Genomic DNA, 25,031 nt, shown 5'->3' with positions numbered 1-25,031 from the left:
GCAGACTAATTGGCTAACAATAGCTGCAGGCAGAGGTTCAAGTGATTCTAGCACTGCTTCTATTGGAATGAGCAGCAGCCTGGACAGCAAAGAATTAACTACCATCAAGGGTAAAGGGATGGTTTTTGCTTATGTAAAAGTGACTACAGTGGTCTCAGGCACTGTATAGAATTTTAAATTCTATACAGTGGAAACAACTGATGATGATACCAACAACACATTTTAAATGGGAAGCATTCGAGGAATTCATCTTGGAGGCTACTATGCTCTTTATATCAACTAAGAATACTGTTCAAGTTTTAGGCCTAAATGAATGTCAGAGGAATTAATGAGACTCAGGGCAGAGAAGAAATATGCATGGGATGTATATAAATTATCAGGTGACACAGAAGCCTATGGTAGATATAACCTTGCCTGTAATCAAGTCAAAAAGGAGTTTAAGCAAGCGAAAGCAGATTATGTGAAACCTTTGGCAAATGACAAAGAATAACAGCAAAGAGTTCTTTACTTATGTAAACTCTAAAAAGAAGGGGATGGATCAGATAGGCCCACTTAATATCAGTGGTTCGCCTATTGATGATCCTGATCAAGTAGCTGACAAACTGAATGACTATTTTGCATCTACATTCACACATGAGGATTTCTGTAGGGAAGCAGAAGCCAGAAGTTTATCAAACTCTAACATGGTGCTAAATGATTTTGTAATAACTTAGAGCAAAGCAGTAGAGAAATTGTTGAAGTTAAACATAAAAGAAGGCACCTGGTATGGATGGGATCAAGTTATATTAAAGGGGGCAGCAAATGAAGTAAGCAAATCCTTAGCCATAATTATGAGAGCATTCTTAGATTCAGGGGAAATACATTTGCACATCTCCTATTGACTGGAGATGTACAAATGTATCCACAAAGGGGGATGAAAGGGTGAGATGAGTAATTACAGACCTGTTAGTTAAACTTTTGTTCTGCGGAAAAAAATGGAGTCACTGATTAAAGAAGCAATGCAGGATTGCCTAGACAAGACTGCAATTATAGTTCAGGCACAGCATTGATTTGTGAAGGGGAAATCTTGTTTGATTGGCCGCAGATGCCAAGCGATTCTGACTGAGCAATTTCTCTGTACTATCAATGCAAACTCCTAAAAGTGATATATAGTTCTTTTATGTTCCTCTCATTAAGTGATCTATTTATTTAGTTACCGCATCTGTTACAAAAATACTTGTAGAGAGCATGAAAGGCAAACCATCTTTCTTTTTCCTCTTAGTTTTATTAATTACCCCTGCTACTTGTGCATATGCGGCTTATGCTGCACCAGCCAAAAAAAATTTCTGAGTTACCCTTAGTGAGAGAGAGAGAAGTAGAAGGGAATCGCCAAGAAAGAGAAGAATGATGATATCCAGCTCAGGACCTTGGGTGTGCCAAACCCATACTCACCAGATGTGATCCCCTGGGGTAAAATGTTATAAATGCCACTCTCAAACAACGTGCAGAGGTAACCCAGTTTGTCACAACTGTGGATCCTCCAATCACATTCAAAGTGATTGTTTAGTGAAAGAAATGATCTGTCTGAACTTCAAAAGCAACCATCCTGCTTACTCTAAGACTTGGAAAATGGAGAAAAAAAATTGTAAAATATAAAGTTGAAAACAAAGTTAGTTATCAGGAAGCAAGAAAATTAATTGTATCCACTATACCTAAACCTACCCATGCCAACATTGCAAAAAATTAACCCCGGGGGCTCACATCTGGCGAGTATGGGCTTGGCACACCCAGGGTCCTGAGCTGGATATCATCATTCTTCTCTTTCTTGGTGATTCCCTTCTACTTTTGACTCTCTCTCTCTCACAGGGTTACTCAGGAACTTTTTTTTTTTTCCTGGTGCAGCATAAGCCTCAGGCTTCCTTGCATCATATGGATATTAATAATAATAATAATAATAATAATAATAATAATAATAATAATAAAAGTATCAAACAATAGCCACTCAAATTGATGTTACCATTCTGTCAAACATATCAATTTCCATCTGGGCTAGGCACTGTTCTCTCTCAGCAAAATTCCAATCCCCTTAAGCAATCAGAACAAGAAAGTAATATGCCTCTTATGATACCAGCAAAATCTCCTCCTCCGCCAGTGATTGCTACTACTTCAAATAATCCTAGTTCAACTTCAAAAAAAATTATTCCGGATATATTTCAGCAATCAACCACTTGCTGGCAAAAGGCAAATTTCCACACATCTATTCTGCAACTGTCTTTCTTCAATTTGAATTTATGCCCCCCTTTAGTGCATAATCTGAGCAAGAGTGTCAAATTCTTAGCACACCCATACTCACCAGATGTGAGTATGGGCTTTGCACACCCAGGGTCCTGAGATAGATATCCTCATTCTTCTCTTTCTTGGTGATTCCCTTCTACTTCTCTCTCTCGCTACTAATACTAATGCATTTGAACCAAATGGATGGGTAAAATGAGGGTTTTTTTTTTTTTTTTTTGGCTGATGCTGTATAAGCTTGCTTTCTTGCTTCATATGCCTCTAATATTAATAATACTAACTGTGTAGTACTACGCTCATAGAAAATACCTGGGGGAAATTTTGTAGCCAGATAAGAAGTTTTCTGAGCAGTGCAGACAGCTTGCAAGAGTACATCATAGAGTCTTGTCAATGATATACAGGAATTTTTCTAGCAGTTGTAATGAGGTGATTATTGTGTTGTATAAGGCAATGGTCCTTCCACACCTTGAGTACTGCATACAGATCCGGAGGCCTCATTTTAGGAAGGATGTAGCGCTGCTGGAACGAATACAGAGAAGGATAGTGAGATTTGTGAATGGAATAAAGGGTTGCTGTTACAAAGAAAGGCTTAAATTCTGCAAATTGCAGAATCTGGAGACTAGGCACCTTTGAGATGATCTAATTAAAGTATATAAGACCTAGAATGGTTAGAGCAAGCTGATGTGATTCTTCTTATTTCTCTGAGTACTCACCTGAGGCAACAAACTTAAGTTGAGGAAAGACAGTTTTAGAATAGACTTGCAGAAATTTGCCTTTAGCCAGCAAGTGCTTGATTGTCGGAACAAACTTCCATCCGTTGTACTGGAGGTCGGCAGTTTATATAAGTTTAAGGCAGAACTAGACAAACATTTGGAGTGAATGGATGGGTGAAATGGGATGGTTTTTTTTTTTTTTTTTTGGCTGATGGTATTTAATCTTGCTTTTTTGCATCATATGCTTCTACTAATGCTAATGCTAACAGAGACATAATTTTGGTATTTTTTTTGAATCATTCTAAACTGAATCAGTTTCCTTTAGAATCTGCTACTTTTAGTACAAAATAAATTGGTTTATTTTTTTTTTTGTGGGCCAGTATTATTAGCCTTTAATTAAAATTTAATTCTTTCTTATTCTATTAAAATATAAATTTCTATTTCTCAGCTAGGGGTGAATGGCTACTCTTTTGCCATCTCCAATAATGGATATGTTCTCTACCATCCTGATCTCCGCCCTGTAGTAAGTAAATAATTTATTTATTTTTATTTTGTGCACTATATATAGAGGATTCAGTTATTCACATTTAAGTCATTTTCAACTTATATATATATATATACCGAGTGATCACTGAATTACGACCACCAACTTAATACTGTTGTTTTACCCTTCACTTCGATAAAAGCCACTATTTGCCTAGACATTGATTCCACTAGATGTCTGTAGGGATCTGCAGCCATGCCACTTGCAAATGTTTTTCACGTCAAAATAAATGATGCATACTTGTCCTTATGCCTCGCTTTCCATTCCAAAAGATCACTCACTTGTTCATTTGTGGATTGAACTAAAGCAAATTTATAGGCCAATCAAGATAGGTGATATCATAACTGCTTCTTGAACCACTTGTGTACAGTGTGGGCCTAGTGATATGTGACATTCTCATATTGTAAGATCCCATTTCTACCTGCTAAAAAATCCAAAATGCCAATTGCTGGTGAGGTCTGCCAGCAGACCTCACCAGTGAAACTTTGATCGACATGCACCAGAAGTCCTAATTCTTGCCAGCAAAATTTGCACCAAATTAAGCAACCTCAGCCACCTGCTTGGATAGTGAGCACCATGCATGATGGTCCCTGGACTCTTGTTGATTACATCACATGAAGCCGACCGGGGTAGCTGGGTGGGTAAAGTGCCTGCCTGGCAACTCAAAGGTTGCAGGTTCGATTCCCGCCTCAGGCTTGGATCAAAGTACTGCAAAAACCTTGGGAGGTACATTATGGCCACAGAAGCCTATGCACCAACAACTACCAAAAAAAAAAAAAAAACATCACATGAAAGGGTCCATCAGAATGTTACAAGTATTTGGACTCATCTGAGCAGCACTTTCCAGTACTCCAGTGTCCAACCAGTGTGTTGTTGACACCACAGCATTTGCCAATATTAATGCTCCTCATGCACGAGTTCCCACAATCATGCCCCTTTGAAACTCCATGATATCTTTACTATGTCCCATAACTGGTTTTTTATTACTTTGACATTCACAATCAGATACAAATTACTACTGCTCTAGCATAGGTAGCTGTTTGGCTTATTATACTGCAAACCATTGTGGATAGCCCTGAGTGACAAGTGAATATTTCTTGAGCTATATATACAGTGATTTTCCAAGTGATTTCATTCTGTTTGATTTCTAGTGCCTTTCATATTCTCAGTTCATCATAAGTGGTTCTGGAATTAACAGATTTTGAGTAAGAACCTAGAAAAAAAGGAAAATCGCCTTTCTTTTCTTAGTATATCAATTAATTTTTTTCAGACAAACTACTTCTCCAGCTGCTTGGTCCCTAGGTGGCACTGCTCCTGCCTCAACATTGTGAGCCTGTAGTCTGGGATAAAAGTTATCCTCCAGGTCTAAATGGAGCAATGATGGATGACTATCCACCTCTAGAACCTTCAAGCTCAAGACCAGTAACATCCACCGATAGTGACTCGAACCAACCTAAAAGGCTTCAAAGGGAAGCACAGTGTTCCAACTTTCTGGTGATACACTCTCTGTCTACTCAGCCTGTGGCAAGTTATCATCATTTATGATCCAAAAATATTTGAAATCTGTTGCGGGATTACTGAAAATTGTGAAGAGACTACAATCTGGAGACCTCCTAGTTGAAATGGCCACCTCCAAACATTGAATAGCTATTAAAGACAACTACATTCGGTGGGCTGCCATGTATGTGCTACTTCCCATAATACCTTAAATTCATAAAAAGACGTCATCATAGAGTGGAACCTACTTGCAGTTTTTGTGGAGAGATTAGTCTAGGAAATTAGTAATCAGAAGGTAATCAGTACAAAACAAATTATGACTGAAAAAGAGAGAAATCTTGTTCCAACTCAGTTCATCATTTTAATTTTTGAGGCTCCTGATTTGCCATCCACAGTAAAAGCTGACTATTTAAACTGCTAAATTCAGCCTTGCATTCCAAATCCTCTACATTGTTTTCAATGTCAGAAATATGGCCATGCTCAGCAGGCATGGAGATGACCTAAGGATCATACACAAGCAGATTGCTCAGCCTCAACCTCTGTGTGTCCCAACAGCAAAGGAAGTCACCCTGCTGTTTTTAAATCATGTGATATGTGGAAAACCAGAAAATGGATTCAAAGATAAAAAATAGAACATAAAGTCACGTATCCTGAAGCAGACAGACAGATTGTGTTGACCATGCCCACTCTATCCTATTCGTCTCACACCCAAAGCTGTCTTTCAACTGCAGTTCAAACAAATGTGTCAATACCACCAAACACCTCTCTGGCAAACTGGGTTAAAGCAGCCTTATCATCCTCCAGAAAAGATACTCCTAAAACTAAAGCCAGTGGAGCAACTAACACTCCAATTAGTATCCCAACTGATATTCTAACAGTCTCACATGACAGTAATAAATTGGAAACAATTAAAGATAGCAAGAAAACCAAATCACTAACTAACCATATGGAAGTAGATGTACACTCAGATTATAAGGAGCCCATACTAGAACTTAATGCGAGTGACACTATGGACACTGGATGCCCCATCTTCTCAAAAAAAGAACAGAAAAAATGCCCTGCAGACAAAAAGCAGTCATCATCCTCTGCCATACCTGTTAATGCATAACATCATACAATGGATAGGCCTCCATAGCCCAGTGGTCAGGAGCAGGAGTGTAGTAGATGCTCTTTAAGTAGGCCGGGGTTCAAGCCCCTTACTGCTAAATACGTTTGATCTGCCAACTCACACTGGACCAACTTGGCAGATTACAGTCCATTTCCCTCAACATGAATTGTTGAAGAGGCTTCCATCCTGCAGTGGGTTGTAGTGGCTCCAGTTTACCTTTTTACCTATCATACAATAGAACTGCAGAGGACTAAGTAGTAATTCTGATGCCTTAAGGGATTTACTAGCTCAGTTGCAATCTCATAGGTGCCTACAGGAAATATTCTTGTCACCACAAGTTTTGCCAACTTCTCAAATTATACAATGTGCAGATGAGATAGGAACTCAGTCTCCTGCACGCAGAGGAGTAGCCATTCTTGTTAATTCTAACATGCTATCCAGTAGACTGATAGGCCAATCCAGTAAGAAACAATCTATAAGTTGTGGCTGCTCATATTGCAGCTGGTACATCAGTTACCATTGTTTCCATTTAGATTCCACCATCTCTACCTCTACTCTATTCAGAACTCAACAATCTCATTACACAACTACCAAATCCAATTCGTCTCTTCGGCTACTTTAATGGACACCACCCATTCTCTGTAGCCCCAGGTTCCAAGAGATTTTGTGATCAAATGTCTTTGCCAGTAATTTTCCACTCTTTCTTGGTAAAATAAAACCGTTTTCCTTGTTTTCAGTATTACATTAACACTCAATTAATTCAGTAAAGAAAACACTTTACTAGATCAGAAAGAAAAGAAACCTTTCTTTCTTTCTTCTCTTAGTTTTTTCTTTTAATACTAACCCACTACCGCTTTTTCACAAAGGTGGCACTGCTCCTGCCTCCATGGGCACGGCCGGTAACTTGGAAGGGAAAAGCTCTCCCTTCCAGGGTGAAATGGAGCAACAGTTCCTAAAACCCAGAAATCCACTGGGTGCATATACATAAATGAGACCCCTACAGGGCAAAAACAGTCGAAGACTGATTTTTTGTTGCAGCTAAATGTCAAAACACTGATGTAGCCAGAATCAGAACTCCAACTTTCCTTATTATACACTCGACCCATAAACAACCTATTGGCAAATTCTTGCCGTTTCTAGTGCAAAAATGCTTAAAAAGAATAAGAGGTACACCCAGGAGTTCGTCGATTAAGATCAGGAGACTTACTGTTTAAAGTTGCCACTGCTCCACAATCTAAGCAACAACTGAAACTAAAAACATTTGGTGGAATTTCTGTTACAATTTCACCACACGTTTCCCTGAACACGTCAAGAGGTGTCATCACTGAATGGGACCTCGTGAACATGTCAGATGAAGAGCTAAAACAAGAACTACAAGAACAGGGAGTCATCAGTGTCAAAAGAATAATGACAAAGAAGGATGGCATACTTGTTGCTACTTGAAATATAATACAGGAACTACCCATCTTACTTAAAGGTTGCATTCTGCGGAACGCTATGCAAGTCGGATTTTATGTAAGTCGGAATTTCCCCCATGCTTGTGCAGTACTCTCAACTGTGCTCTCTGTATTGATTAAATCAAAAAAGAAATCTTCGACGAACATGTAAATAGAATTATTTATTGTATTTATTCAATTTTTGATCTCGTGCAGGAAAAATTACAAAAGTGTGCAATTTAAAAAAAAAATTCAAAATTATAAAATTACAAAAAAAAGAGAGGAGACAGGCATAACATCAGTACGTTTTACCTCTAGAGCATCATTGCCAGAATCAGTCTTCATCTGATAACTATGCCACTGTGGAGGTTGAGGGCTGTGGAGATTAACAAAGGGTCGGCCAATCAACCTTATGAAAGAACATATTAATGGATGACTGGACGGTGGCTTTATTCTTTTCATTGTAGATTTCTTTGTAGCAAGCAAGCATAGCATTTACCCCTCTTAACTTTTAAGAATCATTCACTGTCAGGATCCATCTTCACAAACCTCTCAATTGCTGATGCAATTTCACGAAATGCCATTGCCATCTCTCTGGTGATGCAGCGTCTTGACTCCTCATTTGGTTCATCTTGAGTATCGTCAGCATTTTCTTCTTTCACTATGGCTGCCTGCAAGTCAATAAGTTCCTCATTAGATAATTCCTTCTCTTCTTCCTCTGTTAACTCCTCCATGCCTTTGGCATCAACCTCCAACTGAAGTAGCTCTGCAACCTTTACAATCTTATCTTAAACCTCGTCATATGATTCATTGTTTTCAAATCCTTCAAAGCATTTTACATGCCATGGGCATATTTTCTTCAATGCCATTTAAACATCTTTTAGTAATTTTCACCCAGGCCTTATTAATTGTTAAGATGGTGTGGTAAATATTGTAAGATTTCTAAAAATCTCTTAACATAAAATTTTTCTTATCATCCACTGCAGACAATGCCTGAACAAATGTTGTGCATAAATAGTATGATTTTATATTTAAAATAACCCGCTGATCTATAGGTTGGATGAGTGAAGTCGTATTTGGTAGTAGAAATATGACTCTCATGTTTGAAATGAAATCTAGGTGCGTAATATGTCCAAGAGCATTATCTAATAGAAGCAGCAGAATCTTGAAAGGAATGTTGTTGTCTTTACAATATTTTTCAACTTGGGAATAAAGCAGCACTTAAACCAATCCTGAAAGAGAGATATTGTTATCCATGCTCTCTGGTTCGATCAGAAATGCACAGGTAGGGTGGCTTTATTGATGCCCTTAAATGCACGAGGAATTCTAGAATGGTACACAAGCAGGGGTCTGTAATCTCCTGCTGCATTAGCTCCATGCAAGAGCATGGCCCTGTCTTTTGCTGCCTTGAAACCTGGCATTGTATTTTCCTCTTTGGCAATGTATGTTCGATCTGGCATTTTTTTCCACTATGGAGCAACCTCGTCAATGTTAAAAATTTGCTGCATTGAATAGCCGCCTTCATCAATAATTTTTTCCAACACATCACAAAATTTCTCTGCAGCTGCAGAATCGGCACTGGTGACTTCACCGCATACTTTAATGTTGTGAAAAAAGCGCGATGCCTGAGCATGTTAAACAGCCTGTTTAAGGGCACAAAAGGTGATATAGTTGTATACGTTGGCACTAATGATATCAAGAGTAGGAGATCGGCAGAATTACTTAACAAGTACAGGTCACTGTTGAAAAAAAGCCGTGAATTAGGGTTGAATTTGAAAGTGTCTGCAATTCTGCCCAGACACGATAGGAGGGAGTATTTGATGAGAGCCTTGTCGATCAATTTGGCCCTGGACAGATTGTGCAAGGCTCAAGGGGTAGAATTTTTTTCAGCCCGGACTGTACTTGTTAACAGGGGAGACTGCTTCTACAGGAATGGGATACACTTAAATAGAAAGGGTGCAAGAATATTTGCTCATGCTATTGAGGCAGTGTTAGGTGGGTTGGAAAACTGCTAGCTTGGAGGGAGACAAAGACTAATAGATTAACAATAGCCACTGGCAGAGGTAAAAGAGATTCTTGCACTGCTTGTATTGGAATGAGCAGAAGCCTGAAAAACAAGACGCAGGATATTTCAGAGACTGCTGGGAGTCATTGCGGTACAAGTAAACACATGGGTTGTGTCAGGGTAGCTAAGAATAGAAACAGGTGCATGTATACTTGCGTGTACACCAATGCTAGGAGTTTAGTAAATAAATTTGATGAATTTGAGGTATTGCTCAAAACATTAAAGGCAGATATTGTTGGGATATCAGAGACATGGTGTCACACAGATATAAGGAATGCAGAACTGGAATTTGGGGAGTACAACGTCTACAGAAAGGATAGACAGGATAGGAAGGGAGAAGGGGTTATGCTATTAGTTAAGAAACACACAAAATCCAAGGAAGGGAAGCTAGTCGACATCGCTGGACAGTGCAGTGTCGAGTCAGTTTGGTGTGACATAAGCATTGGGAGATCAAAATTGAGAGTAGGAGTGTGCTATAGGGCTAATGACTCTGATGAGTATAATAAGAAACTGTACAGGGAAATAGAGTGGGCCAGTAAATCAGAGAGTCTTATAATGGTGGATTTTAATTTCCCAGATATTGACTGGAATTTGAGGCCTGGTCACTCGCACACTAGCAAGGTTTTTGTGGATTTATTGGATGATTGTTTTCTACATCAGCATGTTCGGGAGGCAAATAGAGGGAGTAATACTCTTGATTTGATTATCAGTAGTGATTCTTCATGCATTAAGAATCTGCAGATAAATGAACCACTAGGTGGCAGTGATCACATCGTGCTGAAGTGGGATTTACTTGAAGAGGTAACTACCATTAGGGGTAAAGGGAAGGGTTATTGCTTTCGTAAAGGTGACTACGATGGACTGAGACAGTATTTAAATTCAATACAGTGAGACCAACTGATGATGTTACCAACAGCAAATTCAAAATGGGAAGCATTCAAAGAACTTATCTTGGAAGCCACCAGGCTCTACATACCAACTAAGAAATCTTGTCAAGATTTAGGCCTAAATTTATGTCAGAAGAACTAATGAGACATATGGCAGAGAAGAAAAATGCATGGGATACATACAAATTAACACATGACACAGAAGCCTATGATTGATACAAGTTGATCTGAAACCAAGTTACAAAGGAGGTTAGGCAGACGAAGGCAGATTATGAGAAATCTTTGGCAAGGAATGCAAAGAAAAACAGCAAAGAGTTCTTTACTTATGTAAATTCTAGAAGGAAGGGGATGAACCAGATTGGTCCACTTGATATCGATGGGTCAACTGTTGATGATCCTCCTCAGGTAGCTAACAAACTAAATGTTTGTTTTGCATCGACATTCACACATGAGGAGTTATTCAGCGAGGGGGAATGCCAGAGGTGTATTCAATTCTGGCAGTAAGCTAGAGAATCTTGTAATAACTGAGAGTAAAGTGGAGGAGAAATTGTTGAAGATAAACACAAGAAAGGCACCTGGGGTGGATGGGATCTATCCAGTTATATTAAAGGAGGCAGCAAAAGGAGTAAGCAAACCCTTAGCCATAATTATGAGAGCTTACTTGGACTCAGGGGAGGCACGCACAGACTGGAGATGTGCAAATGTGACCCGAATTCACAAAGGAGGATCAAAGGCTGACACAAATAATTATAGACATGTGAGTTTAACTTCTGTTCCAGGAAAATTAATGGAGGCACTGGTTAAAGAAGCACTGCAGGATCATCTAGACAAGACTTCAGTTATAGCTCAGATACAGCATGGTTTTGTTAAGGGGAAGTCATGCCTGACCATTAGCATTAGCAGAGGCATTTGATGCAAGAAAGCAAGCTTATGCAGCATCAGCCAAAAAAGAAAAAAAAAAAAAAAAAACCCACTTCCACTTCACCCCTCTGTTCGTTCAATTTGATTGGATAATATGATACAGTCACAAAAGAACTGGATGCAGGGAATAACTTTGATATTATATACTTGGATCTTAGAAAGGCTTTTGATACTGTTGCACATGGAAGACTGTTGCACAAATTGGAGCAGTGTGACATTGGAGGCAAATTGCTGCTGTGGATAAAGGTGTGGTTGAGGGGGAGAAGACAGAGAGTGGTAATCAATGGACACTCCTGATCGTGGACTAATGTTATTAGTGGAGTTCCTCAGGGTTCAGTGTTGGGACCATTATTGTTTTCTGTATTTATAAATGATAATGATGATGGTATATCAAGCTTAATGTCCAAGTTTGCAGATGATACGAAGGTTGGCAGGGTTGTCAAGGACACTACTGACACTATGCTGCTCCAACAGGATCTGGAAAGGTTGAGCAGATGGGCTGAGGGGTGGCAAATGAAGTTTAACCTTGACAAATGTAAAGTACTACATATGGGAAACAGCAGCCCCAGAGCAAGTATCAACGCTGTGGTACTACACTGAGAGTGGTAGAGAATGAAAGGGACCTGGGGATGGTTGTGCAGGCAGATATGAAGTTCTCTGAGCAGTGCAGACGGGCGGCAAGAGTAGCTCATGGTGTATTGTCAATGATATATAGGAATTTTTCTAGCAGGGATAAGGAAGTGATTATTCTCTTGTATAAGGCAATGGTCAGGCCACACCTAGAGTACTGTATACAAGTCTGGAGGCCTCATTTCAAGAAGGATGTAGAGCTGCTGGAACGAGTACTGAGAAGGGCAACAAGATTAGTGAATGGAACAAAGGGGTGCTCTTATGAAAAAGGCTTAAGTTTTCAAAATTACAGTGTCTGGAGACTAGGCACCAGCGAGGTGATCTGATAGAGGTGTATAAAGCCTTGAATTGTTTGAGCATGCTCATTGCTGATGGGATTCTTCCTCAGAATAATCACCTGAGAGGGCATAAATTCAAATTGAGGAAAGACAGATGTAGGATAGATGTGCAGAAATTTGGGTTTAGCCAGCAGGTGGTTGGTTGGTTGAACAGACTTCCATCCCTTGTCGTGGAAGTTGATAGCCTAAATAAGTTTAAGGCTCAGCTGGACAGGTATTTCGACTGAACAGAGGGGTGAAGTGGAAGGGGCTTTTTTTTTTTTTTTTTTTTGGCTGATGCTGCATAAGCGTGCTTTCTTGCATCAAATGCCTCTACTAATGCTAATGCAAACAGCGCATTGCTTGCCACGACCTTGGGTTGAGGGTTCATCGTACTTATCCTTAATATCTTTATAAATACTTGTTGTTTGCCTCGTACTTCAGTTGGAGGTTCACTGTATTTATCATTAATATCTTTATAAATACCTGTTGCTTTTGCTTGAATGGTCATTAGACTCAGGGGCACTTGCTTCTGAATTTCATTGTCCATCTATATTATTATTAACAGCTGTTCCTACTTCGATATGTAGCACCTGAATGCTGTTTTGTGATTACTGTTGATCTTAAGTGTGTTGATCCTTGGACATTTCTTTATTAGAATTAGAACTAGCATAGGCATATGATGCATATGATTTGTTGCATATGATGCAACAAAGCAAGTTTATGCAGTATCAGCCAAAAAAAAAAACTCTCCCATTTCACCCCTCTGTTTATTCCAAATATCTCTCCAGCTCAGCCTTAAATTTATTTAGGCTATCAACTTCCCCAACAAAACATGGAAGTCTGTTCCACCAAACAACTACTCGCTGGCTAATGGCAAACTTCTGCACATCTGTCCTACAACTGTCTTTCCTAAATTTGAATTTATGTCCCTTCAGGTGATTATTCTGAGCAAGAGGAAGAATCCCATTAACATTGAGCATGCTTAAACCATTCAAGACTTTATACATCAGATCACCTCTCAGGTGTCTAGTCTCCAGACACTGTAATCTGCAAAACTTAAGCCGTTCTTCATAAGAACAACCCTTTTTTACATTCACTAATCTTGTTGCCCTTCTCTGTACTCATTCCAACAGCTGTACATCCTTCTTAAAATGAGGCCTCCAGACCTGTATACAGTACACAAGGCGTGGCCTGACCATTGCCTTATACGAGGGAATAATCACCTCATTATCCCTGCTAGAAAAATTCTTGTATATCATTGACACCATGAGCTATTCTTGCAGACCATCCGCACTGTTCAGAGAACTTCATATCTGCCTGCACAATTACCCCCAGGTCCTTTTCATTCTCTACCACTGTCGATGTAGTACAACACAGTTGATACGTTACTCTCGAGGTTACTGTTTCCCATATGTACTACTTTACATTTTTCAATGTTAAACTTCATTTACCACATCTCAGCCCACCTGCTCAACTTTTCTAGATCCTGTTGCAGCAGCATACTGTCACTAGTGTTCTTAACAACCCTGCCAACCTTTGTATCATCTGCAAAATTGGACATTAAGCCTGATATACCATCATCAATATCATTTATAAATACAGAAAACAGCAATGGACCCAACACTGAACCCTGAGGGACTCCACTAATAACATTAGTCCATGAAGAGCAGTCTCCATTGATTACCACTCTCTGTCTTCTCCCACTCAACCATCCCTTTATCCATAGCAGCAATTTGCCTCCAATGCCACAATGCTCCAATTTGTGCAGCAGAATTCCCTGTGCAACAGTATCAGAAGCCTTTATAAGATCAAAATATATGATATCAACGTTATTTCCTACATCCAGTTCCTTTGTGACCACATCATAGTATCCAATCAAATTGGTCAGACACGACTTTCCCTTAACAAAACCATGTTGTGTCCAAGCTGTAACTGAAGTCTTGTCTTCGTGATCCTGCAATGCTTCTTTAACCAGTGCCTCCATTAATTTTCCTGGAACAGAAGTTAAACTAAAAGGTCTATAGATACTTGTGTCACCCTTTGATCCTCCTTTGTGAATTCTGATCACATTTTCACATCTCCAGTCCATGGGTACCTCCCTTGAGTCCAAGGAAGCCCTCATAATTATAAGGGTTTGCTTACTTCCTTTGCTGCCTCCTTCATTATTATTGGATAGATCCCATCCACCCGTGTTCCCTTTTTATGTTTATCTTCAACAATTTCTCTTCTACTTTCCTCTCTGTTATTACAAAATCATCTAGCTCACTGCCAGAGTTTAATTCACCTCTGGCATTACCCTCCTTGAATAACTCCTGATCTGTGAATGTGGATGCAAAATACTCATTTAGTTTGTTAGCCACCTGAGCAGGATCATCAATAGTTGAACCATCAATATTCAGTTGACCAATCTGAGTCATCCCTTCCCTTCTAGAGTTTACATAGGTAAAGAACTCTTTGCTGTTTTTCTTTGCATCCTTTGCCAAAGATTTTTCGTAATCTGCCTTCCCCTGCCTAACCTCCTTTGTAATTTTTTTACAGACCAGCTTATATCTATCATAGGCATCTCTCTCACATGTTAATTTATATGCATCCCATGCATTTTTCTTCTCTGTCACATGTTAATTTATATGTATCCCATGCATTTTTCTTCTCTGCCACATGTCTCATTAGTTCATCTGAAATCCTTTTAAGCCTAAACCTTGACCCATATTTCTTAGTTGGTATGTAAAGCGTAATAGCTTCCAAGATGAATTCTTTGAATGCTTCCCATTTTGAATTTTCTTTTGGTAACATCATCAATTGGTCCCACCGTATAGAATTTAAATTCTGTCTCAGACCACTGTAGTCGCCTTTATGAAAGCAAAAACCCTTCTCTTTACCTGTGATGGTAGTTACCTCTTTGAGTAAATCCCACTTCAGCACACTGTGATCACTGCCACCTAGTTGTTCCTTTATCTGCAGATTCTTAATGCATGAAGAATCACTACTGATAATCAGATCAAGAGTATTACTCTTTCTAGTTGCCTCCTGAAAATGCTGATGTAGAAAACAAGTATCCAATAAATCCACAAAAGCCTTGCTAGTGTCTGAGCAACAAACCCACAAATTCCATCAATATCTGGGAAATGAAATTAAAATCCCCCATTATAAGAATCTGATTTACTGGCCCACTCTATTTCCCTGTACAGTTTCTTATTATACTAATCAGAGTCATAAGGCTTATAACACACTCCTACTCTCAATTTTGATCTCCCAAAGCTTATGTCACACCAAACTGACTCGACACTGCATTGTCCAGCGATGGAAACTGGCTTCACTTCCTTGGATTTTTTTGTGTTTCTTAACTAATAGCATAACCCCCTCCTCCCTTCCTGTCCTGTGTATCCTTCCTGTACACATTGTACTCCCCAATTCCAGTTCTGCATTCCTTATATCTGTGTGAACCAAATCTGTGATACCCCAACAATGTCTGCCTTTGATGTTTTGAGCAATACCTCAAATTCATCAAATCTATTTACCAAACTCCTAGCTTTGGTGTATATGCGAATAATCATGCACATCTTCCTATTCTTAGCTACCCTAACACAACTGATGTGTTTACTTGTACCGCAGTGACTCCCAGCAGTCTCTGAAATACCATGCATCTTGTTTTCCAGGCTGCTGCTTATTCCAATAGAAGTGCAAGGATCACTTTCACCTTTGCCAGTGGCTACTGTTAATCTATTAGTCCTTGTATCCCCCCAAGCTAGCAGTTTTTCCAACCCACCTAAAACTGCCTCGATAGCATCAGCAAATATTCTTGCACCCTTTGTATTTAAGGGTATCCCATCCCTGTAAGCAGTCTCTCCTGTTAACCAGTACAGACCATACTGAAAAAAAAATACCCATTGAGCTTTGCACAATCCTTCAAGGGCCGAAATTATCGACAAGCCTCTCATCATATACTCCCTCCTATCATGTCTTGGCAGAATTGCAGACACGTTCAAATTCAATCCTAATTTGGCTTTTTTTTTCATCAGTGAACTGTACTTGTTAAGTAATTCCGCCAGGCTCCTACTTTTAATATAATTAGTGCCAATGTGTACAACAATATCACCTTTTGTGCCCTTAAAAGATGATATCAGCTCTACAACATCATCAACCTTTGACCATGGCAGACATACCCTGGTCCTGTTCCACCCATCCTTTTTACATACCAAGTTCCCCATTTCCCTGACAATAAAGTCACCAACAACTACTACTTCCTGTGGGACCAGCACATTCCGCCCATTCAGCGCATGGAAGCCTATGATAGTTATAAGCTGCTCTGTAACCAAGTCACAAAGGAGATTTGGCAGGCAAAGGTAGATTATGAGAAATCTTTGGCAAATGATTCAAAGAAACACAGCAAAAAGTTCTTTATCTATTTAAACTCAAGAAGGAAATGGATGAATCAGATTGGTGCACTGGATATTGATGGTTCAACTATTGATGATCCTGCTCAGGTGGCTAACAAACTAAATGAGTATTTTCCATCTGCATTCACACATGAGGAGTTATTCAGGGAGAGGAATGCCAGAGGTGGATTAAACTCTGGCAGTGAGCTAGACAATTTTGTAATAACTGAGAGGAAAGTGGAAGAGAAATTGTTGAAGATAAACATAAAAAAGGCACCTGGGGTGGATGGGATCTATCCAGTTATATTAATGGAGGCAGCAAAGGAAGTAAGCACACCCTTAGTCATAATTATGAGATCTTCCTTGGACTCATGGGAGGTACCCATGGACTGGAGAAGTGCAAATGTGACCCCAATTCACAAAGGAGGATCAAAGGGTGACACAAGTAATTATAGACCTGTTAGTTTAACTTCTCTTCCAGGGAAATTAAAGGAGGCATTGGTTAAAGAAGCACAGCAGAATCATCTAGACAAGACTTCAGTTGTTGTTTGGACCCAGCATGGTTTTGTTAAGGGGAAGTCTTGTCTGACCAGTTTGATTGGATACTATGATGTGGTTACAAAGGAACTGGATGCAAAGAATAACTTTGATATCATATACAGGTGACTCCCGCTTAACGCTGATAATTCGTTCTGGAAAAACAGAGCGCTAAGTGAATCCGCGCTAAACGAGCACCGCATTCCCATAAGGTAACATATGTATTGGGTTAGTGAGTTGCAGTCGGTCCCATAGGATATTTCCTAATCAATAATAAACGGTAGTGAAAAGATGCACAAATTTCGGTCAAAATATTTAATATTCAAATATTTTTACATATAAAATATTGTGCATTACATACTTATATAATTATATGGTAACTACTTACGTATCAAAAGTAAACTTAAAATTCCAATTAAAATAATGAATTTAATTGATTTTAATTGATTTAATTTAATTGATGAATTTAATCATGAAAAATGTGTCGATTTTGGGCTGAACTTTGGCCCTCTTCCAAATAAACTAAAAGGGGTATTAATTTTAAATCCCCCACAGTGTTACCACTCAACAATAAAGTCAACCAATCCTTCACCACTTTGAAACCTGGCATGTTTTTTCTTCTTTCAATATGAAACTTCTTTTAGGCATTCATTTCCTCAAAAGTCCTGCTTCATCTATGTTAAAAACTTGTTGAGAAGTATAACACATAATACCCCTCTTCAGTAATTTTAACAAGTTCTTTTTTGAAAGTTTCGGCTCCTTGGTCTGCACGTGGCTTCTCCCTGGATTTTAAATATATTCTACCAGCCCTTACTAATTAAATTAGTAATTTAATAAGGTTGAATGGGGTGGTTATTCTTCCCAAATGCTTTTAGATAAAATTTATGTTCATATGAAACCTATTGATGATGTAGCTACTTACATCACCAATTAGATTCTGACTGCGGCTAATGCTTTCATTCCAAAATCCAAGACATATCGCACCCACCAAAATCAATGGTAGAATGCAGAGTGCTTTAATACCAAGCAAGAGGAAAAACAGTTGTGGAATAATTTCTGCAAGTGTCCTACCATCTAGGACTAAGGTGACAGTTGCCTGAAATAATTAAAAATTTTTTGGGGTAGTGTTCTTTTCAGGTCCAATATAAAAACATACTCTTTCCATCTCACATTCAGGAGGAAGGCTTACCACAGAGTTTGATACTTAGTCCAACACTAATCGCAATTTGAAGTAGCAATATGACACGGGATATCCCTAAAACCGTTAACACTTATATGTATTAGTATTAGTAATGACCACATGGTGCAAGTAAACCTATGGCTTATGCTGCAACAGCCAAAAAAATAAATAAATAATAAAAAATAAAATAATAAATAAAAAAATAATAATAAAATAAAACAACAAAAAGTAGATAAAATAAAATAATAAGAATAAAAACAAATTAATAATAATCAGAAGGGAAAAAAAATAATAATTAATAAGAGAAAAGGAAATGGAGAACCACAACCTATAAGTTTCTCTCCTCAATTAGGTATTTATCCAGTTGACCTTAGAATTTCCCCAGACTGTTAGCCTCTACCACCCATGTAGGTAACTTATTCCAGTAATTTATAACTTGCTGGCTAAAATAAAACTTCCTGCAATCCAGTCTAAACAACTCGCCCGTAACTCAAAATTATGGCCCCTAGTTTTAGAATCATTTATAACCGTGAAAATTTCGTCCTTATTCATTTCGCTTATGCCACTTAGAGCCTTAAACACCTCAATCAAGTCTCCTCTAAGGTGCCTAGTTTCCGAGCTCTGCAGCCCACATATTCAAAGTCTTTCCTCATATGGACGCCTGCCGATCTCACCAGGTGAGTTACCCATCTTTGGACCCTTTCAAGAACAATATCTTTCTTTAGGTGTGGTCGACATACTTGAACACAGTATTTCAAGTGTGGTCTAACAATAGCCTTATATAATGAGATGGATTCTGACGTCTTTATCTCTACTAGTGATTGTTCGATAAATCATGGATAGGACTCCATGGGCTCTCCTTGCAAACGAGTCTACAATGCTCAGAGAATTCATATCTGATCGTATCGTAATACCTAAGTCCCTTTCCTCCACTACCAACTTTAGTTCAACTCGCTTGCCACCTCCCTTAAGATTATAGGGTAAGTGCTATCAACCTCAGGAGCCTTACTGGCCTGCAAGCTCGAAAGTTTTTTTCATTAAATAAACATGTGAAATTTCAACATCGTTAATTACATTTTTTTCAACTTCACTCCCAGAATTTCTCATTGAAATGAAGGGTTTTTCTTCTGTAAATATCGATGCAAAGTAACTGTTGAGTTCATCTGCAACCTCAGCTGGGGTATCTAATACTATCCGACGTCCATTACAGAAGGGTCCGATCTGGTTTGGCTTTCTCTTCTTTGCATTTATATATGTGAAGAATTCCTTATGCCCCTCCTTTTCTCTCTTTGACAGCGATTTCTCATCTGCCTTTGTCAACCTAACCTTTTCTGTGGCACTGTTACAGATCAATTTGTAGCTGTTATAGGCTTGAGTACTTTTTATTACTGTGTAATTTTTCCATGCTGTATTTTTTTACTGAAATAATTTGGCAACTTCATATTTAATCCAACTTCGAATATTCCTCATGGAGTATTTTTTAATGGTATATAAGCATTCAAGGCTTCTGTGATTAATGTTTTAAAGGTATACCATAATTCAATTGTATTAGCTCTCTGTGAGATATCTACCCAGTTAATAGAGGCCATGTAGCACCTTAAGGCATCGTAATTTCCTCTCTTGAAATTATAACCCATTCATTTGCCTTTAACTACTGCTACCTCTTTCTTCATTGTCCACCATAGAACTCTGTGATCATTTCCTGCTACTGGTTCCTGTACTGTCGGCCCTATTATGTCATCTGGTTCATGGGTGATGATGAGGTCTAGAGTATTCTTTTTCCTGACATGTTGATACAAATAGCAATCATCCAGTTGATTTAAAAATTTTATCACCCATGTGGAGTTTACTTCCCATTTGCTCCAATCGATTAGAAGCAAATTGAAATCACTCATAATAAGATATTGATGCTTACTTTCCCATCCCATTTGCATTTAGAGGCTCTCTCCATAATCTTCACAATCATCTGGCCTGTAGATTACTCCCACTCTCATTATACCGTGGCTTCCAACTATTTCATGCAATATAGATTCTATACTAGCATGCAGATCGTCTGAATCTGGGAAAGCTTTCGTTGTGCTCAGTCTATTTTTGATAAGAAGCATGATTCCACCACCCCTTTCTATCTTCCCTGTCCTTCCTAAATACATTATACATACCGTACTGAAACTCATCATCCCTCATCTCCGGATGGCACCACGTTTCTGTAATTACTTGTCCTAACCAGAGTTTGAATTCACTCATTTTATTGATGACACTTCTGACCTTACTGTATAAACAATTAAGACTTAGTATTCTTGTATAGTTAACTAACCTGACACACCCCTTAAAGTTATTTAAGCTCGCTTCCCTGGCATTTGCTACCCCCTCATCTGAAACGTTTTTGCCCTGAGAACATCTAGCTATTATGTTCTGTTGTGGTAACAAAAAAATACTCTTGAGGTATGTGCAAGAGTTAATTTGACCAATACTGTCAGATAAATGCGTATCTATATTACCCTTTTCCTCCGAAACTAGCAGTTTCCCTTAACCTTTAAGATATGCTCAATAATACTAGCAAAAACCTTTGCACCATCTTTGTTTAAATATATCCCGTCTCTACAAAACAGGTGCCTTCTACCTACAAGTGCAGGCCATGGTGATAGAAATTTCCCCCTAAAAAGCCTTGCAGAGTCCTTCAAGACTTGAGTTATTCCACAAGGCTTTCAGGCCCTGGGTGCCAAACGTATTTCACAATGAAGTGATATTTCAGTGATCTATCTATAAGGCGCCTCCGTAGCCAGGTGGGAAGGAGCAGCAGTGCATAGCACATGCTTCTTGATTAGACCGGGGTTCGAGCCCGTCACCACCAAATACGGAGGATGTGGAAAGGTCAGGGAATGACCACCGCATATCCCGGAGCAATATGGCCTTAGTTGCTAATGCTCCTAAAAACCAAATAACTAACTAAATAACTAACTCAGTGATCTATTGAGTGCTATTCAAAAGCTTACAGTTATTTCTAAGTTCTTTTCTCTTAGCAATCTTATTTTTCAATTCATTCTATACTTGAAAAGCCACAAGTTAGAACACAGAAATGAAACTCACCTTTCTTTATTTATTCCATATATTTCTAGTTCACTAACCAACTGGCACTTTAACCACTTGGCCTCCTAGTGGCACTACTCCTGCCACCCCATGGTGGGGCTGGAAACCTTGGCAGATAAGTCCTCTTGCCAAAGGCTAAAAGGAGCAAACATGGCAAATACAGACCATGCAATATGGCAAATACAGACCATGCAATACGGCAAATACAGACAATGCGACACAGCAAATACAGCCCATGCAACACGGCAAATACAGACAATGCAACACAGAAAATACAGCCCATGCAACACGGAAAATACAGACCATGCAGACATGGAAAATGTATTGAGTACTGTATACAGGCCTGGAGGCCTCATTTTAAGAAGGATGTAGAGCTGTTGGAACGAGTACAGAGAAGGGCAACAAGATTAGTGAATGGAACAAAGGAATTGCTTTTACGAAGAAAGGCTTAAGTTTTGCAAATTACAGTGTCTGGAGACTAGGCACCTGCGAGGTGATCTGATTGAGGTGTATATGGTTTGAACATGCTGAATGCTAATGGGATTTTTCCTCTTTCTCAGAATAATCACCTGAGAGGGCATAAATTCAAATTGAGGAAAGACAGACGTAGGATCTTTTACAGATAGATGTGCAGAAGTTTGCCTTTAGCCAGCGGGTAGTTGGTTGGTGGAACAGACTTCCATCCTTTGTTGTGGAAGTTGATAGCCTAAATAAATTTAAGGCTGAGCTGGACAGGTATTTGGAATGAATGGAGGGGTGAAATGGGAGTGTTTTGTTTTTTTTTTTTGGTTTTTTTTTGGCTGATGCTGTATAAGCTTGCTTTCTTGCATCATATGCCTCTACTAATGCTAATGCTAAAAAATGACAACCCAAGGAGACAGAAGACTGCCCATCTTTCTTAATTTTCCACTCTTTAAGTAGTCAGCCTATGAGTAAATTGTCTCCCTTTGTTATTCAGAAACATCTAGAGGGTATTGCAGGATCTCCCATGATGGTGAAGAGACTGTAATCAGAAGATTTACTTATAGAAACCATGAATCAAACACATTCTGAAAAGCTTTTACAACTAACAAGCTTTGCTGGCATTCCAGTAAAAAGATCTCCTCATGCAACCCTGAATACCTCTAAGGGTGTTATAACTAGTTGGGATTCATTAAATGTCACCAAGGAAGAAATAACCCAAGATCTGCAGGGACAGAATTTAATTGAAACAAAAAGAATAATGATCAAAAAAGATCATCAACTTACACCTGTCAGACATATTGTTCTTACCTTTAGTACACCAAACTTACACAGTACCTAATAGTTCCCAAATGGGCACCCCCCCCGTAGGGCTCTGTAGTGGGTGAGGTACTTAGGGCATCGGAAATTTTTATCTTACTCATATGAGTACAGCAGGCCCCCGTTATAACGCGGTTTGCTTTACGCTGATTCGCTATAATGCTGTTCTTATATTATAACCACTATCTGACTATAACGCTGTCACAGATCACTATAACGCTCTTTTACAGATTGCATTTTTGCATATTTAACGAAATCGCTTCATTTGATGGAGTTGATAGCTTGAAAATGAATATAAAAAATACGGTTAAAACGTTTCCCACACTCAGTGAAATTCTCTCGCGCTAATTTAATTGCAGTACAGTGACTTGTTATGTAGTTCCAAGATCAACATTTTAAAAATTGATCAAGTGTATTGCTTGTAATATTCGCATTATATGCATTTATCCGAAGTCTAGTTAGTCATCACTCAGTACAGTATTAGACATTGTGCGTAAATGGACAGTTTACTTGAACATTGTATCGTAATTAATGCAACCAACGCAGTTACATTTTTGAAGAGTTAATAATGGCCGATAAGAATGAAAAAGCAACAACGCCTGGGCGCAGTATGAAGACTATAAATTTAAGAAAAATATTGCGGATTTGAAAATTAAATTAGACGTTTTGAAGCGAATCGATTCCGGTCAAAGACAAGCGGATGTGTGCCATAATTTAGGACTTGCAAGTTTAACTGTAAGAACAATTATAAAAAAAAAGAAAGAATTAATTTTAGCAGTGGGAAAGATAGCTGTTCCACTGCAAGCAACAAGGGCTAGGCCGGCTATTAGGATTAAAATGGAAAGACTAACTAATTTTATTGAAGATAATATCCAATGCAGAATTCAGTTAAGTTAAATATTATAAATAATAAGAAAGAGAGAGAGAGAAAGAGAGATTAGCCTATATGATGATCTGAAGAAAACTCACCTAAAAAAAAAAAAAATTGGAACCATTTAAAACTAGTAAGGGCTGGTTTAATAGATTTAAAATCCAGGGAGAAGCCGCAAGTGCAGATCAAGGAGCCGAAAGTTTCAAAAAAGAACTTGTTAAAATTATTGAAGGGGGTGTTATATGTTATACTTCTCAACAAGTTTTTAACAGAGATGAAGCAGGACTTTTGTGGAAACGAATGCCTAAAAGAAGTTTCATATTGAAAGAAGAAAAAACATGCCAGGTTTCAAAGCGGCGAAGGATCGGTTGACTTTATTGTTGGGTGGTAACGCTGCAGAGGATTTAAAATTAATACTCCTTTTAGTTTATTTGGAAGAGGGCCAAAGTTCAACCCCAAATCCACACATTTTTCATGATTAAATTCATCAATTAAATTAAATCAATTTAGATCAATTAAATTCATGATTTTATTTGGAATTTTAAGTTTAATTTTGATACATAAGTAGTTACCATATAATTATATAAGTATGTAATGCAGAATATTTTATGTGTACAAATATTTGAATATTAAAAGGTTTGACCGACATTTGTGTATCTTTTCACTACCATTTATTATTGATTAGGAAATATCCTATGACACCGACTGCAACTCACAAATACATATGTTACTTTATGGGAATGCTGCGCTCGCCTTAGCGCGGATTCACTTAGTGCTCTGTTTTTCTGGAACGCATTGTCAGCGATAAGCGGGGGTCACCTGTAATTTAAATCCTATTTCTTCTGGGGACCCCAACAAGGCCACTACTTAATCAAGATGATAGCACAGGAAACACCTCTGTAAAAAGAGCCAGACCTGAGGATTTACCACCATCAGTGACACCCTTCTTTATGCAGAAAGAATTTGAAGGATTGGCAGGATCACCTAAATCTGTAAAACGACTGCATTCTGGCGACCTTTTGGTCAAACTTCAAATGTGAAACAGACCACCACAAAACTCTGAACCCTTCGCGAGGTGTCAATAAAATCATATCTCCGAAGAAGAGATGTGCTCTGAATTGAAAGAACAAGGAGTGACAGCTGTCAAGAGAACATCAATATGGAAGGACGGGAATCTCATCCCTACCCGAGTTCACATCCTTCCTAACATTCAACACCCCACAGCCTTCAAGTTCCATTAAGACAGGCTACTTAAACTGCCCAGTGAGTATTTACATTCCAAACCCACTGAAGTGTTTTGAATGTCA

At 38.7% G+C, this 25,031-nt stretch overlaps 1 protein-coding gene across 2 annotated transcripts in view; it reads left to right on the top strand.

Annotated features, from left to right (window-relative positions):
* Nucleotides 1-25,031, top strand: part of LOC150078580 (voltage-dependent calcium channel subunit alpha-2/delta-3-like) — a 1,140,037-nt gene that overhangs the window by 554,731 nt on the left and 560,275 nt on the right. For both annotated transcript variants that reach the window (XM_090384275.1, XM_090384274.1), the window contains one exon: nucleotides 3,433-3,507. In XM_090384275.1, coding sequence (XP_090240401.1) covers nucleotides 3,433-3,507 — 75 coding nt within the window. The remainder of the gene's footprint in view (nucleotides 1-3,432; nucleotides 3,508-25,031) is intronic.

The sequence above is a fragment of the Mastigoproctus giganteus genome, chromosome 11, assembly GCF_048544385.1.
Source record: "Mastigoproctus giganteus isolate SK-2022 chromosome 11, ASM4854438v1, whole genome shotgun sequence".
Taxonomy (NCBI): Eukaryota; Metazoa; Arthropoda; class Arachnida; order Uropygi; family Thelyphonidae; genus Mastigoproctus; species Mastigoproctus giganteus.
This window is presented reverse-complemented; position numbering and strand designations above follow the sequence as displayed.